Raw genomic sequence first — 17,540 nt, forward strand, 5'->3', positions numbered from 1 at the left:
AAACTTCAAATCTACAGTTTCTAAACTATTCCGGAGAACATGTTCAAAAAATGTTAGTTGGTCAATTACATCGTGTGTTGTCTCACCTCAGTGTCTGCATGACTGCCATCTGGTGAGTAGAGTGATTTTGTTCCTCTGCCATCTTCAAGAGAGTTGCCATTTTCCTATAAGAGAACATTTTCATTATAAATCTCCTAAACCCATTATACTTATTTATCTACCAGTCTACCTAATGGGCTGTATAACCACCCGTCATTAATACTTCCATAATATATGTTTATTCCTAAAAAGAAATGGAACTTTTCAAATCAGATACTGTATCTAATTTTTTTAAAAACCTACAATTACAGTACAGTATATAGATTTATAAATAAACAAATATAACTTGATAACCATTTATTATGAAAGAAAGTAACTATAATCAAAAGGTTGTCAGCTGAGGTGAATAAATATAAACTCCTGTTAGATGCTACACTTCATATGAATATCAAGACCAACACTACTACTACACCAGCCAACTAAGTACAGTAATAAACCTTATGATATCTTAAGTATTGTACTCAATCTTGTTTTCTAAATAACACCTTCTTTAACACAAGAGTGAAACTGTGATATTATGCATTGCTCAATGCACTATGCATGTACCGTACAGTAGACCCTCGATGTATTGTAAGTGGCAATGAGAAATTCCATAAAATTGCGAATTGTTATACAGTACAGCATTAGGACTAACAACCCTTCAGAGCACAATATGACAAATCTCAATAAAACATTTTAAATCCTGAGAGGGACGGAACCATGAACCCAGGCCACGAGGAGACATAACTACAAGCTCGCCGAGTTAGCATGTAGAACTAACATCAGGAAATACTTCTTCATACAGAAGGTTGCAGACCTATGGAATGGTCTACCACCCCAAGCTGTGGAATCATAAACAATACTGGGCTTCAAATTAGCCCTTGACAAAATTATCAAGAACAATGGAGGGATCTTACACAGGCCACTGGCCTCCTTCCCTCAGCAAGGCCGCCTCTAGTGGGTAGCCATTAGGTAAATAAGGTAAGGAAAATAAATCTTGCATTTCAATAGGAAATATAGAGGATGAGACTGATGCCTCCCTAGATAGATAAAAAACTTCCTTAAGATATTTATTTCACCCACTGCTAGACAACCTCGGCACCCAAGTTGTCCAACATCTTTAATTTTAAATTGATTGAAAAGTCTTACAAGACTTCTTGGGACTTGGAGTGGTAGAAGATGCACACCAAGAAGACTTATGCCTTTAGAGGACCTAAAGTGAAGTGGCGACTGTTGCATGTGGTTGAAAGTTATTTATGGTGCCACAAAATAAAGAAAAAGTATCAATCTCTGGAATTTCGAGGGTCTACTGTACCAAGACCTTTATTTGTGGTAATGACGAGGTAAATTCTATTAAAATTAGAGCAGGGTAACCCATCCTTCAGAAAACTGCTAATGGATGAATGGGATTGTTGAGCTGAAATGAAAATGATAATGAATTCAGAAACAAATTTATTGTTAAGAATATTATTTGGGAAGAAGGCATTACCCAAGGCAAGACTGGATGTCCTAGGATAACCAACAGCATAAAGGTATACTGTAGTATGATTCATCAATTAGTTAGATTATAAGAGTGAAATACAACCTTGTTAGATGGAAGGAAGCGGGTAAAGAGAAATTCTTCACACTTTGGATGTTGTTAATAAACCTATAAGTTAATTTAAAAAGGTTAGGAATGTCATGACAATGCAGGGAGCAAAACAATCAGCAATAACTTCTCATTTTATGAGGAAATTCTTCGAGTGCAAAGCAAATGTAAAATTACATTGAAGTACAGTTCTGTATTTACAATTTTTTCATCACAGATTTTACAATTCATCTTCTGAAAACTATTTTGCCCCAAGCAATACCTTTGGCTAAATTTAGAATATTATGTATAGAACTGATGATGGAAGGTTGGCTTTGAAACAACTGCCAAGCCTGTGTACACCATTATTTATACAATAGTAGAAAAGCTCAATGGAATTAATGTTTTTTTTTAGCTACATTTCCTTTTTTTTATACCTGTAATAATAAATTATGGCACAGATTCCTAACTATGTATCTGTTTTTGTGGCATCCTTATAATGTTGAGTCTGGTGATGAATCTGACTGGCCATTACATAAAGTTCTGGCAAAGGTCCCACGATCAGATTTAGATCATAAGGATTTTAGAAGCGGAAGTGATTGTAGCATTACATAAATCTATTCCTTAAATTCTACGTACTTCATCAGTCTATAAAAGTCACTCCACTGGGGATAAACAGATGCACCTGTCCAATGAGGCTCTGATGGTCCCTAACTCTCATACCTTAAATTTTCTTTTCAATTTAAATTGTCCTGCATCTCACCTCAAAGGCTGTGTTCCTCCTAGGCAAGTGGGTTTCAGTAACACTTGTGTGGTCTGACCAGCTAGTTCCTCCATAATTTGTGGTGTCTGTTGTGTCTGGTAGTGGACCGTAACTTATCGTGCCGTAAATCTGACTTTCTTCACTAGTGATGCGGCTTCCATCACTGCAGAAAAATCTATTAAGTTTCCATCTGAAGGCAGTTAACTGTGGTACTACAAGCCATGGAATGACTCACACGTGCGCTGACCATTTTATTGTTTCAGGGTGATGGAGGCCATTACTGTACTGTACAGTATATTTATAATATTCAAAATGATGTTAAAAAAATATTAAAAGGTTCAAAAACACAAATTTGGGGTAATTTTGCCAACTGTCCCCATGAAACTCAACTATATTTGCTACTCTGATGATGAATTACATTGTTATATATGAACTACATATGTGAAAGTACTTAAGTTGTGAGGTTAAGTTCAAGTAGCCTCAGCGTATTTGCATTACTGTTTGCAAAATATGATGAAAAACAACATCTAAGACTATGGCAATGTACCTATTTTAACGGGATAAGTAAATTACAATATGTGTTCTCTGACCTATGGTGAGTGATTGTGCCAAAAACATGTTGCCTTTCTTCATCAATATCCTTTTCTGGAAGGTGATTGGTTGTTCCAAAGACCGGGTCCCCTTCTTGATCCCATTCACTTTCAGCATGGTAACCCTTCTCACTATGGAAGGGCCAATCCGTGTGCTTCACAGTACCATAGACGTATTCCTGCTCAGTTTTACGAGTATGAGTGTTGGAGCGCCAAAATGTAGGGTCAAAGGTGTTAGTGGCCTCACTGCTAGTCACCTCTACAGTGTGCATGTTTTTGCTGGATGCCTACGATGGGGTTATGAAGGAAAACTTTAGTTAGTAAAGTTGTTGAAGCAGTTAGTGTCCAGACCTGATCAACAAAATGTCTACCTGAAATTAATAAGTGTTAAATAAGCAGCTATAGAGTATTATTAATATCACCTTCTATTATCAGAACCCTCATGAAAGTTTTAAAGTTAATAAGTGTGAGGTAAGCAGTTATATCATTAACCCTTAAATGACGGCGAAAATAAATAAATGATGAGCGGCTTTTAGGAGAAAAGTGATGGGGAAAATGAGTTTGAAGTGATCCTCCATGTTGCACGTATACCAGGTGGGAGCGCATCACCAACATGTGCAAGAGGTGTTGGTGGTGCACAAGAGGGAAGTGGTGGCCATGATTTGGACAGCAAAATCATCGCGGAAAAATTATAGTACACCACCACCGTGAATTAAAATTTGTTTGTTTTTCTCCTTTCCATGTTGATGTCCCATGCCTATAAGCCTGTTCTTTATGATTACTGGAAGAAATATGACTATCTGAGGACACCTGTGTTTGGAGCAGGTACCAACACCATTGTCATAACTCAAATCCACATTCCTCAAAACCCTAGCCCTATCAAGTCTCATTCTCCATTATTATAAAATGAAAATAAATAAATAATGTATATACAGTATTTATTTTCAACTTGATACCTTGGTTTACTTTATTTCTCATCATAAAACATGAATAGGTAAATGATTTCTGTCTTCTCAAAACTTTCCAACAGCCTAAAATATTGCAGGAGGGGATGAGAGGGGAGGTACAGCCTTTGATACAGTTGACATTTTATTCTCAAGTCAAATTGTATTTTGTTCTGCTGTACTACTGAAGATGTTATATTATCTATGATGATTTGTACACCATAAGAAACAGATCATAAGTCAATGTAACAATTAATCAATAATATGAATGGGTCCAAAGTTGTAGTGTGCAGCAGTGCCTTGTTCCCCACTGCTTCCCACCTGGTCATATATAGTATCTTTCCTCCCATTAATCATGGCTCTCGTTAGGTGGACAAGAAATATGATTACACCATTGTATTCAGTGAGCAAAAACTTGTCCTTTTCATAATATTTTTTTTATAATTTTATCCATTTTTTTTAAAACCCTCATCTTTCCCCGTCAGGCCAAATAGTTTACATAAAAAACTGCCATGTCATATAAGGGTTAACATCGCCATCTATTACCAGAAATCAGCACTATCATAAAAGTTTTAAAATACCTGTAAGTATATTTTTTCCATCTATCTATCACCATGTTATGCTGTACATCATCTCCAGCACTTAATATAAGGTACCAGTAACACATGCAAAATCAAAACATTCTAGTGACTGAATTTTAGCAACATTACAAAAAATATCTGTTTCTGAATTCTGCAAGTTAGTGTGTGTCTAACATGGAAATAAACTCAACTATTTTTCTATTGTCCAGCTTTTTCACTTGGTAAAACTGCAAAACAATTCTTTACCTTGAAAGGTCCTTCTCCCAGTGTATCAGAGCCTGGGCTGGTAGGGAAGGGTAGTACAGGTCTAAGTGTTGTCTCCAAAGTCCATGATGTCTTGTTACCATTTTTCAGCCAATCATTACCCCAGTTACCTTTACGGCGGCGACCTCCACGACCCTTGCTCTTTGGGGATTTGTTCCTACGTCGCCCCTTCCGACGACGTTTTCCATTGTTTCGAACCTTGCTGGATTTATTAGGTATCCAGTCTATCGAAGAAAAGTGCACAGGTACAATTATTTGACAACTTTAATTGATTATCAATTATAATTTGTGCACCATGTCATGGGTGCTCCAAAACAATTAATACTGGGAGGGTTTAGCCTGACCATGATATTTCTTACAAGAGACAAGAACAGATTCATAACTGTAACACTGGGTTTCTCATCAATAACACAGCTGAAGAACATGGGGTACAGACCCTCAGTGACCTCCTGGGTGAATGAGGACTTATTATTCCTGCAGTTTTATACATTAAGCTAATAAACACCCATAGTACTTGTCTGGTTGTAGAGTATATAAACAATTACTGTACTATTAAATGGTTTGGTTAATTCTTGGGCATAAATCAGGAGAGATTACAGTATCTCAAAAGGCATTGATATCTGAGGCATGAATGGATGCCATTTGCTGTTCTATTCACTTATTAAATCTATAAAGTTTATTTAGAGATTATATCAAACTTGCACTATGTATATCCTATTCTTAAATAACATTTTATGTGTATAATATGATGAATTATTGTACTGTAGCAAACAAAATAAAAGTGACAATCACCATAGCCATTAATTGTACCGGTGGCATCGTGAGGGGAATGGAGACTGACTTCATTAGCCGAGTTGCCAGATGTGTGATGAAACTCCTCTGAAGATGGGTAACTTGAAGGCAACGGCTTTACATCAAGAGTAAGGTTGGCCTCTGATTTGTTTGCTGAAGCAGAAATATGGAATTAGAAAAATTTTCACAAATATAAACCAGGGCTCAGAAATAACCACAAATTAATGACCAATATATACCTATGGTTATTATGCTACTGTACTTGGCAACTTACGGTACAAATGATATCCATAGACTATTATCTCTTAAATGTATACCATCATCCATTCTTGCTTTAGATAGCCAACATCAACACTCAAACCTTATGTAAGAAAAAAATGAAGGACTTAAGTATGAAATTCTACTTCAAGATCAAAGGGAAGAAGTTGGTGACTTACAAAATCAATACCACTTAAAACATTCCCAAGCTGCCTACCAGATACTGTTTTGTGCCAAAGATTTTGATGTGTTTAGCAACATAAATATAGGCTGTTTATGCTGTGCACACCTAAATTAGTTTAATCAGGACTTATTCTATGCTTTGATCCCAATTGGTTTGGTGGTTGTCTCATGGCTAATGAGGCCTCAGGCTATGAGTCCAACCAACCCCTCAAGTAAACTCATGTTCTAAACCACCTTCATCCATGAAAGGAAGTCAATACTCTTGCCAATTTACAATACAGTATCATATAAAAGATGGGGGGGTCACTTTGTTCTTCTCCTTAGTCATAAAAGAGGAAGTCATACCTCAATCCCTCACTTAGGACTGTGGGTCATCAGTGGGTTGTCTGTCAGAAGTAGGATGAAGGAGAGCATCAACAAAGGCATCAACAGAGAGAACCAACTTAAAATGCTTCCTACAGTAACAGTGTGAACCTATCAAACATCACAGGTTTCTGGGTACTCTGGATTCTTCCTGTACTAACACTGGACAATAAAGGTCAAAACAAAGCACAGACTAACTACCTGAACACCTAGTATGCTGATAGGTGGTGAAGTTACAGAGTATAATATATATATATATATGTATGTATGTGTATATATATATATATATATATATATATATATATATATATATATATATATATATATATATATATATATATATATATATATATATATATATATATATATATATATATATATATATACACCCAGTATACAGTATGTTGGCTGGTAATGGACATATTCCTACATCAGAGAGAGCATCTGCATGCACAGTATGGCTGCCCAGGCAATGGTGAGAGGGAAGGAGGCATTTCCCTTTTCTTTTTCAAGTAAGTTTTTCTCTTTCTTTTATGATGCACTAAATTATTTGTATTTTTTGTCATAAAATGATCAAAACAATGATACTTGTTGGTTGTGTTACTGAATGTGTAAACAGTATATAGACTGGGGTATCATGATACAACGGTGAAAAGTTGATAATGGCAGGAGTTTACTGTTGGAAACACACAAGTGAACATTATAACAAGGCATCTGGTCCCATAGATGTCCAATGTGGGCCCAAATTTTTAAAATAATTTATAAATAAACATAAGTCCTATTTTGTGTGTTGACATTTTTTTTATCCTTTAGTATTTATCCCCCTACCAAAAAAAAATAATAATTTGGGTGGGAGGAATGAAGGATATGAACTGTGCCCTATCCCTCCCCAAGTATGGTCTCAACCTGAAGGAAGCGCAGGTCTTATTATCTGTCAGTTTTAGATGGTTAAATGTGTTTTTGCAAACTGAACCTTCTACCAAAGTTAGGCAAATGGCTACATTACCAAACCATATAAACAGTTTGTATAATACAGTAAAATCCTGGTTCTCCAATACCCATGTAAGCGGCAGTTTCAACTAACCGGCACCAAAATAAAATTATAATAAAAATAACAAATCCTCCTAAATCAGCGAGTATCATCGCACAATGGGGATGAGCTGCCATATTTATTGCTATGATAAACAATAAAATTGATTCATAGCATATCATAAAATACAATAGCACATACAGTACAGTATATTAAAAAAAAAATACTGTATAACTTCTTCCACACTCAAACCATCATCTGGGCAACATGACACAGTTCAGGCAATCACCTAGCTGACTCACAGATATGTGGCTGCTGTGACTCTTACAGTTTCATTACAAGTAACATAAAACATGGAGGCTGACACTGGCTGATTGATGACACACAATGATGTTGACTGACACTGCAGGCTCAGGAAGTGAAGATAATGGTGGCTGCCAACTTAAATTTGTAAATAGCCAAAGAATCCTAAATTTACTCTGAAAAATCGTTAGAAAGTTGCTAACTCAAATTAAGCATCCCCACGTCGGCACGATACTTTGAGACAAAAACGTCATGAGTGAAGCCAAAAAATCCAGGCGAGATGTACTGTATAGAGACCAAAATTTAAACAAACTACAACAATAACAAGCTGCTCTTTATATTAGGTATATGTACAGTATACTGTATCACTAACAAATCACAATAACAAGCATAGAAGAAAACCCAATAGCTGAAATTAAGTAAGTTTTATTTTCATAGTTTAAATTTTTTCTTCTCTCAAAATAAATGAACAATTCATATTTTTCTATTTGTGAGCAATTAAAAAAATTATTTATATATGCTCTTGGTTTTAAAAAGTCATCATCTGAACATCATTGCCAGGAACACAAAAATAAGTACTGTACTGTACTGTACTGTAGCTTAATTAATAAAAAACCTGAGAACAATAAGTTACAAAGTTATCAATAAAGAACTTAGTTATGTGTAAATCAGAAACTTATCAGTAAAGTAAGAAGTTAAACCAGTAAAGTTTAAAGTTATCCTTAGTACAGTATAGTACATGTAATAAATTATTAGTACAGAAGAAAATTATCAGTAAAGCAAAACTACCAGTAACTGAGTTAGTTTATCAGTAAAGTTGAGTTATCAGAAAAGTTCAAAGTTGGAAGTAAGGTGGAAAGTCATCAGTAAAGCATAAGGTTATCTGTAAAGTTAAAAATTATTAATAAAGGAGAAAGTTATCCATAGAAAGTTATAAGAAAGGACACAAAGTGACCAACCCAAAGAGAAAGCATGAGAAGATGACAGATAAGAAAATAATTAAGAAAACTGATAAAGGTGGGATAGAGTGAAATTATCCGTTGACTACCAAGGCAGGGATCGAGAGGGTGAGTCAGTTAGTGGGTGGCAGTGAGTCAGTCCGTCTATCAGTGAGTCAGTCCATCTATCAGTGGGTGGCAGTGAGTCAGTCCATCTATCAGTGGGTGGCAGTGAGTCAGGCCATCTATCAGTGGGTGGCAATAAGTCAGTCCATCTATCAGTGGGTGGCAGTGAGTCAGTCAATTCAATAATGGGTGGCAATAATCATCCACTAAGATAGGTGGTCAAAAGGGTTACTATGAATACCAATGTTGCAGTAAAAGAATTGTCAACAACAGAGAGAACATTTGACCCCTCGGGTGACCAAAGCGAATCAGTTTAATCCTAAATGATAATAAATGAAGGAAGGATCAACTTCTTGCCAACAGAGAAAAGGCACAATACAGTATACTTGAATAAAACTGGACAAATAGCAAGTATGTGATTCTTCTTCTCTTTTGTGCTAGTTATGTTTTGTTGTAAAATGTATTGTGATATTGATTTTGGCCCCAACATATCAACAGATTTTTTATTACAACTTGTTCTCTTTGGCTTCTCCGTCACCCATCAGGAAGACACAGTTCAAGCATTAAGTGGGTAAATTTATAATTAAAACATAAAAAAAAAAATTACAGTAAATGACACACACACATATACTGCACTGTATACACAGAATCATGTTTTGTCACAGTTACTTGTTACATGACAAAGACAACATCCAAGAGAGTCTATGACAGTTAAACCTCTAATCACTTTCCACAGGTCACAGCTGAGGGACACTAAAGACTGGTCTACAGTATACTGTATCTTGAAGATGTATGGCCGGACATACACAAACTGACACTATAACAATAAAATTAATTTACAGGACAGAACTTTTAGTTTATGGTGACAATCTAAGCCATACACGTGAGTGAACGGTCACAGAAACAGAAAATACCCACATTAAAAATGTTTACCATTTGCATGTATGTATACAAATCTGGTACAGTACCTATATGTTTTATACTGTATATATACCTTGAGTAATCATTTACAACATAAATTCTCATTAAGACACACAATCACACAGCAGACAGTGGCTAACACTTTGGTTGATCAAAACATGTAAACACAAGGCAACAAAGGATACCGTTCACATGGTAATGATTTTAAGAGAGTTTACTGAATTATTGTATCCACTCTTGATCTACTACGGTAACACGTACAAAATGACTCACGTTCCTAGTTTGGTTGTCAGGTCTGGGTTTTCCAATACTGTACAATAATATTTGATATAAAAATCACTTAATATACATGCCAAGAGAAGAGACTTTCTTTAACACTGGGAAGGTTGGGGGCTACAACAGTATGTGATCTACCAAATGGCTCAGAGAGGCTTCCATGGGACACCGATATAAAGGTTTACTGGATAAGGACTAAATTACAAGGCTAAACTTACCATTTTCACAAAGCGCACCAATATTGTATAGAGTAAGTACTGTAACACATCCAGGTTTTGACCAATTGGTGTGGTGAGGTGGCATTATTTGCAAATTTTCTGAATTTCGTAGACCTTTGTCACACACAAAAGAGAGAGAAAACTTATATGTGTTGAGTACATAAGGTTTATGGACTTGTGCATATTTGATACTTGTTTTATATACAGAGATTAATGATAAAACACTAAAATATATGCTCTTACGACTTACCTTGAAGGAAACACCAATTAATCAATTACAAGAGAATACAACTTTGGGATCGTGTCTTTAAAACTTTGTCAAGAATCTATACTGAGACATCCCCGACTATATTGATCTGCCACTTACCAGTGTCTAATGATTGTTATTTACAAGTGTGTTGAGTATTGTAGTGTGTGTGTGTGTGTGTGTGTGTGTGTGTGTGTGTGTGTGTGTGTGTGTGTGTTATAAGGTCAGGGACAGATGGTTCCTATATCTTATCTTGGTGTTGAAATTAGACAACTGAGACCACGTGGACAACAGAATATTTATCTGAAACATTAAAGTTAAACTTGCACATACAGTTCAAAAACCAGAAAAGTCCCGTTCTACTGTACCAGAGACGAGGTCCAATTAGCACCTCTGATTACACTGCATTACTGTACCTCACTAATTATATGGATTATTTTGTCTTTTATCCTCCACACTGTTGTCCACTATGGTTCACACTGCCCAGACTCAAGAGCAACACAGACTCCTACTTCACTCTGTAGTGTTGGTTCCCTTTCACTCCACTGCCTCAAGACATCCAACAGGTCATTTTACACAACCCAGCATCAGCATCCTTAATAAACACTTAACATTATGCTTTCCTGTAAGTCACCGAATAAATTATTTTTAGTTATCAAGACAATGCTATCCAACAGCCATCACTAGTAAGAAAAAAAAGTACAGTCAGTTCTGCTATAACGCGATAGTTGTGTTCTTGTAAAACATCGTGTTATAGAAATTCGCATAATAGAAATAACAGGGCTTATGGAGAAAATAGGGTTAGGTGCAGATTACTACTCGAAAACGGAAAAAATTTAGTAGTTAGCCTAACACAAAGGATAGCACAGTCTAAATAAATGTAACATTCATATCTAATAATGAAATCATACAGTAAATGTAACACTTTACCTTGAAAAAATATGAATATAACTTGATGGGGGAGAAGGGTGATGTTGAGGAAGATAACATCGAGCTTCTCTTCAAGGGTTAAAGCCTTTCTTTTACGATCATCACTGGGAATGCGATCACCAGAACGCTTCTTGGAGATATTCTTCTTTACCATATTCACAGTTAATACCACAAAATTGGAGAAATAGTAAGCAAAAATCGCATTACAGCAAACAAGCGTTCGCGTTATACAAATATCGTTCCTCTATTCATAAATCGCGTTGTCAAAACACGCGTTATAGCAGAACTCACTGTAATGAGCTCACTGGTGGTGCGAATAATAACACCAATCTGCAATAGCCTGGGGTAAATTAGGGCAGTGTGAAGTGGATACAGTACACAATGAGGTAGTGTGGCCAGCACTGAACTTGACAGCCTTCACATCCCCAACTGTTAAGTAGCAATTTACAGCAGGGTAAATTAGATGAGCCATACCCCAGGTATATAATTCTCCATTCTTTCAAAAAAAAAATTAAACGATTTGTATAAGGAAGTGAGCCAGATTTCACCTTTAAATCCCTAATGGGGGAGAGGGGGGGAGGGTTCAAGCAAAGAATTCCTCCTTAGATTTTATGTCACAGGAATAATAATATATAGCATGCCTTTGTATCTACAATTTAGACTTTAAACACCTAAGAAAATAAACCTTAAGAATGAGATAGCATTGAAGACACATAACTTTGGAAAAATTATCTGCATGGGTTGATAAAATTTACACCCACTTACCTTTACATATATAGACTCCTGCATGAGGATATTGTACTTCCTTGATCTTGAGAACACCTCTGCTGGTGGTTCTGACGGGGCCTCTACTTCCCACCTGCTGACCCTCATACCACCAAGTAATTCTAGCTCGGTCAAAACGTCGTACGGGACACTTCACCTTCACTTTTACCCCTCGGAACACTGTGGCCTTCCCACCAACCTGTACCAACAAGAAATAGGAACTTGCATTACACCGAGTCTAGTCAAGTCTGGACTGGGTCTTTTGTTTGAGGAATGTTACCCTATGTTTGACACAGACAATATAGGTATATTTCTTCTCCTGTCATTAACTTTCTCACCTTAAGTGTCAGCCTCTTCATATATTTGCTCTGAACATAATTCTGGTGCACCTGTGACTTGATTACTGAATTTTTGGGGTCTTCTCCCTCTTCAGGACACGTCCTGCGGTTGCACTTCCTCACAGAACGTGGCTGATGGTGTGGGCACTTACGATCAGGTCTTGCTTCGGCCTGCCCTTGTGCCATAGTCTGTTGGCACCTCACCTCACGTCTCTTCTCTCCACCACCACAAGGAGCTGAACACTAAAAACATATTCATAAAATAAACAAACTATATATACAGTATATATATATATATATATATATATATATATATATATATATATATATATATATATATATATATATATATATATATATATATATATATATATATATGTATAACAAATGCTAACCTTGACACTTTTGGTGTAAAGTTTTTGTTTTAGATAAATGACCTGCCCTCACCTCCCTCCCTGTGTTTTAAATGAGTTACAGCACAGGGAATCTCAATGAATGTCTCAAACATTGTGATTAAGATTTACTTCCCAACCTGTGTGAGCTACTGTGTGTCTCCAGTAGGTTCCTCTGAGCCTGCATGCTCTTTCTCTGGACTAAGACACATTAAGAGCCACCTGAGAAGCAGGATGACAGTGGAAAGGTTAACTCTCCTGACATTGATGCATCAGGTCAATAAATAGATTTATAGGTCATTAGTAGTATGTTTATTAGAGAAGCAACAAGATGCTCTTCACAAAACAAATCCTATTTGAATGATGTGTACAGCTCTTGAAAACAAGTCTATGTTTTTTGTAAATACAGGACCTCAGGGTTATTTTACTCTTCACACTCTCACTCAAGTCTTATCTGAATACATTGTACCTTCAACTTTGTACTTGTCATGGGTGTTCTTTAATTAAGTACTGGTGCAGCCAATTACTTATTTTCATCTTCAACTTATTATTATAGTTCTAATAATTGTTAAAACAGTTGTTAATTACATGAGTGTTTGACAAATTATATGTGACAATTGTTGTACCCAAATAAGGTTTTCAATTTGTATCATATCTGAATGAGACCAATCTAACAAAACAAAATTAATCAACAATTGATTTTATACTCATTCATTGGTGATCTGTTTTAATTATTTTTTTTTAGTAATGTGCCTTTTTTATTTATATTTTTTATTTATTTTATTTCATTTATTTTATTCTTTTTATTATTTTTTATTATTATTAGTGTTGGGGGGTGGGGGGGGGGGCTTCCAGATATACCAAGTTCACAACAGTTTACAAGTGCATCTGAGTCTTCATGAACAGTATATTTTGTGTAACTGTAGTCAATACTCAACGACTTTCAGGTACCTGTAACCTATGCTTCTGAACAACTCCTAATGACCAAAGACCTCAACAACCACATCAGGTCTAGAACTTCAAGAGCAAAATCTGTTAAGTGAGAAAAGTCAATATCTCCATGACTAATATACTGTATTTAATTGGTTAAATTCCATTTGGTTGGATTGTGGTCTTCTATCAATCACGGTTAAGCTCTGAAATACTGCACAAGGGAGGTTTATTACAAAGATTATGATGTTATATGGGCACCTCTTATGTTATGTTCGTAAGTACACACTCATTTTTGTTTTCCTTTCTCCCTCACCAGACTTGCATCATAAACAATGAACCAAACACACCAGGTAGTGTTCCATCAAGAAATAATAAAGTGGTGATCTTCTCTTTAACTTCTTCAGGAAACTCCTACCAATTGTTTCATACAGCAGCTATTAATATACTGTACAGTATTATACCTGACAACTGGTACAATGGAGATGCTTAACAGCCAAAATTTAAGAGAGATTCTCATTCTCCTTCACTAAATGAAACAGAAGATGATATTACAAAGAGAATTAAACTGTTTTGTTAGCACAGTGAAGAAAACACAGTAGAAGCAGTCTCACCTTTGACCAGCGGCTTGTAACCCATTCAGGTGGACAATCTTTGAAGTTACAGTGCTGCTGTGTGCGATGTGGTGGCTGTGGACAGAGAATATCAGGCACCTCTACAGTGTTGGTCCCTCCTCGAGTCACCTCATGGATACACTTCACCTCACGTGTCTGTACAGTGACAGTAATACTCATATTATCATCCTCATTAATTACTTACCGAATGAAAATAATAATAATAATAATAATAATAATAATAATAATAATAATAATAATAATAATAGGAAGTGGCTATTGAGCCAGGTCACCTGGTAAAGTAGCCAACAGTTGTATACAGTATAGCATGGCAGTTTATTGTTTTTATTAGCAATATACTTGCTGTCTCGTAAATTTTGCTGTTATAATATAACACTAACACTTTACTGTACTGTACTGTTCTTAAACTTGGCCATTTTGTTAGTGTTAATAATACGGTAGAAACCACTAAAAGTTAATATTCTTTTTTGCTGTTTACCATTTCCTTCAACCATGCTGTACGGTATGATGAGAGGGATAATGAACCTGTCCACAAGCTGAGTTAAAGAGCAACAATGTTGTACCCCATTAATACACTGATAAAAGATGTCTGCAGACTGTTTCGTCTAGAAGCAACCATTACCTGAATTCCTCCACCACACGGCTTACTGCAATCTCCAAACTCTGAAATATTCCAGCGTGGGGGACAGGGCTGATCATTGCAGGTCCGAGTGATGATGTCCGGCCTCATAAGTGTGCTACACAACTGTGGTGTCACAATCTTCTCATCTAAAGCTCTGATACACTTCACCATAGACTCCTGCACGCCACCTATTAAAAGTGAATACCTGTCAGTCTATGGTAGGAACCAGGTTGTTTAGTTAAAGAAGGTATTAGATATTGTACAATTACTGACAGTAGGTTTCACATGACATGTTGTTGGGTTTTAATGAATGTTAGTACTGCATCTCCTCAAAAAATATGACTCAGTGTTGCAGTCAAATACACAGTAAATTTAAAAAAAATCTGTATTCATTGCACTAATATTCATATTTAGAAATTTGTTTAAATTCTTATGAGATAAAGTGGTAAAGGATTTTCTTACAGGAAATGAAAGTCTTTAAAACTTATGTTTCCTTAAAGTCTAGATTTTTACCAAGACAAGAAGCACTGCATGGACCAAAGCCTAACGTAGTCCATTGATAGATGTGGGCACTGTTGGACTCCTCGTCAATCCGATAAGACCCAGGATATTCACCATCACCTCCACCCAAGTCGATTTCTATTGAGTTCATTTCTGAGTGTTCAGATTCTAGATTAGGCTTGACGCGGGTCATTTCAAAGGAGTCATACTGGTTGTGGGTATCAACCTCACTGGCGTACAGAAGCAAAGGGTCACTGGCAGGTCGAAGAACTCCAGGAGTCTCAAATGAATGGAGACTTGGACGAGGTTCATTGTAGGCCTCAGCTTTTGGTACTGGCAAGTCTAAATCATGCCCTAAACTGTTGCTTCTTCCTGAGGATGCATCTTCATCCACCAGCCTGGGTAAAAAGGGTGTCTCATGGATTTTGCGGTCACCAAGTGAATCATCTTCGTGAGCATCTTCTAGACTGACAATAGGAGGTTCCTGAGCTGCATCACTCACTTCACCCACAGGATACTCATGTCTGAAATTTTGTCATATAATAAATCTAAATGGATTTTGTGATTTGATAAACATAACATTGTACCTTCGAATAAAATCTGAAAGACTGGCTAAGCTGTACCTAATAACCTAAATAAGAAACCTTAACAACACAGTAGTCTTGGAACAAACTACAGCTAGTGAACTACTGTACTGTCCAGTTGACTGATGCTCAAGTGTTGAGGGAGACTCAATCAATGGAAAATGGGTAGGAGAGAATTCCCTATTCATCGGATAAATGTTATCCTTGCAGAGACAGGAATAGGTAGGAAATATAGTCCTGAAATAATGTGGGAGACTGTGTTGTCCATGAGAATAGTGAAGAATTGTCCTAGCCATTAGCATAGAGGGGAGGGACTGTTCTATCCAAGAGAATATCGTGGACTTACTGTTCGTGGAAACAAATGAGGTTGTCCTAGAATAATGAGAGGTTTAACATATCACTTAGTTTTGAGAATATCCATACATTATAGGGACTTGAAGAACTCACCTGGTCATGGCATGTGAGCAGGGAGGGAGGACACAGCGCTGGGTGTGTGGAGGCTTGAGGCCAGGGCACTGGTCATCTGGCAGTTCAGCCACAGTACGGGAAAACTCCAGGAAGATCATGCATGAGACACTACGGGTCCTCACTCCCTCACCACACGTTACACTACAGCTGCTCCAGTTACCTTTCATGTATCTGGAAACAAAGAGAATAACAGTGGCATGAAGAACTGTCTAGTGTTGGGTAAGGATAGAATGGTAGGAAGGAGACTTGGGGTGCACCAGATACAGGACATTAGTTTAAAAATCCAGCCAAATATTGTACTGAACTACAGTTGGTGTTGATTCTGGTATTATTTTCCTTACGGTTCATAATCGCTTTGGTAATTATAAATATGTTTTCCGATAGCTTAGACAATTCTAAGACAGCTTTCTTCTCTGACGTTTCCCTCACAAATGATTTACAGTACAGGTATATATGCCAGGGGGTCCATGGGACAGACCCCCAGTTAGGAGTTTAGGTTAGGTAATTATTAGGTCATTTGCGAGGGAAACGTCATTGAAGAAAAGTTGTCTAAACTATCAGAAAAACATAGTTTGAGTACCCAAAGCGATTATAGGCCCAAAGGAAAAATTTACCTTGATTTCTGTATAAATTGGCTAGGCTAACTGCAACCTACACCTGCGCTCGGCCACGTCTCTGTTATGCACTGTTGGTATGTACTGACTCCTGAATGTATCTGTACCTGCATCAGTGTTGGTCAAGTCTGGTCTTGAAAGAGCTCACACTCGGTGCCGTCACAACACTGGCAGATTGTTCCAAGAGTTCACAACTCTCACTCCGAAAAAGTTACCCCTCACAGTTATCCAGACTTGCGGCTTCTTTAACCTTGAGCTGTGAACCTTTGTGGGGCGAGCGTCCGCCAGCTCTGAGGTCTTTATAGACCCCTATCAAGTC

General features: G+C 36.8%; 1 protein-coding gene across 1 annotated transcript in view; it reads right to left on the reverse strand.

The window, feature by feature from the left end:
- The window catches only part of LOC121855849 (protein madd-4-like), a gene marked incomplete at its 5' end in the record, with an annotated part of 54,589 nt that extends 37,811 nt beyond the window's left edge, over positions 1 to 16,778 (reverse strand). Inside the window, 12 exon segments of the mRNA XM_042351016.1 lie at positions 87 to 164; positions 2,409 to 2,571; positions 2,999 to 3,285; positions 4,770 to 5,011; positions 5,580 to 5,732; positions 10,196 to 10,309; positions 12,138 to 12,336; positions 12,476 to 12,718; positions 14,412 to 14,567; positions 15,055 to 15,242; positions 15,568 to 16,079; positions 16,587 to 16,778. Of these exon segments, the coding sequence (XP_042206950.1) occupies positions 87 to 164; positions 2,409 to 2,571; positions 2,999 to 3,285; positions 4,770 to 5,011; positions 5,580 to 5,732; positions 10,196 to 10,309; positions 12,138 to 12,336; positions 12,476 to 12,718; positions 14,412 to 14,567; positions 15,055 to 15,242; positions 15,568 to 16,079; positions 16,587 to 16,778 (2,527 nt within the window).
- Positions 16,779 to 17,540: the final 762 nt, after the last annotated feature.

Source organism: Homarus americanus, unplaced genomic scaffold (assembly GCF_018991925.1).
Source record: "Homarus americanus isolate GMGI-L3 unplaced genomic scaffold, GMGI_Hamer_2.0 scaffold14072, whole genome shotgun sequence".
Lineage (NCBI taxonomy): Eukaryota > Metazoa > Arthropoda > Malacostraca > Decapoda > Nephropidae > Homarus > Homarus americanus.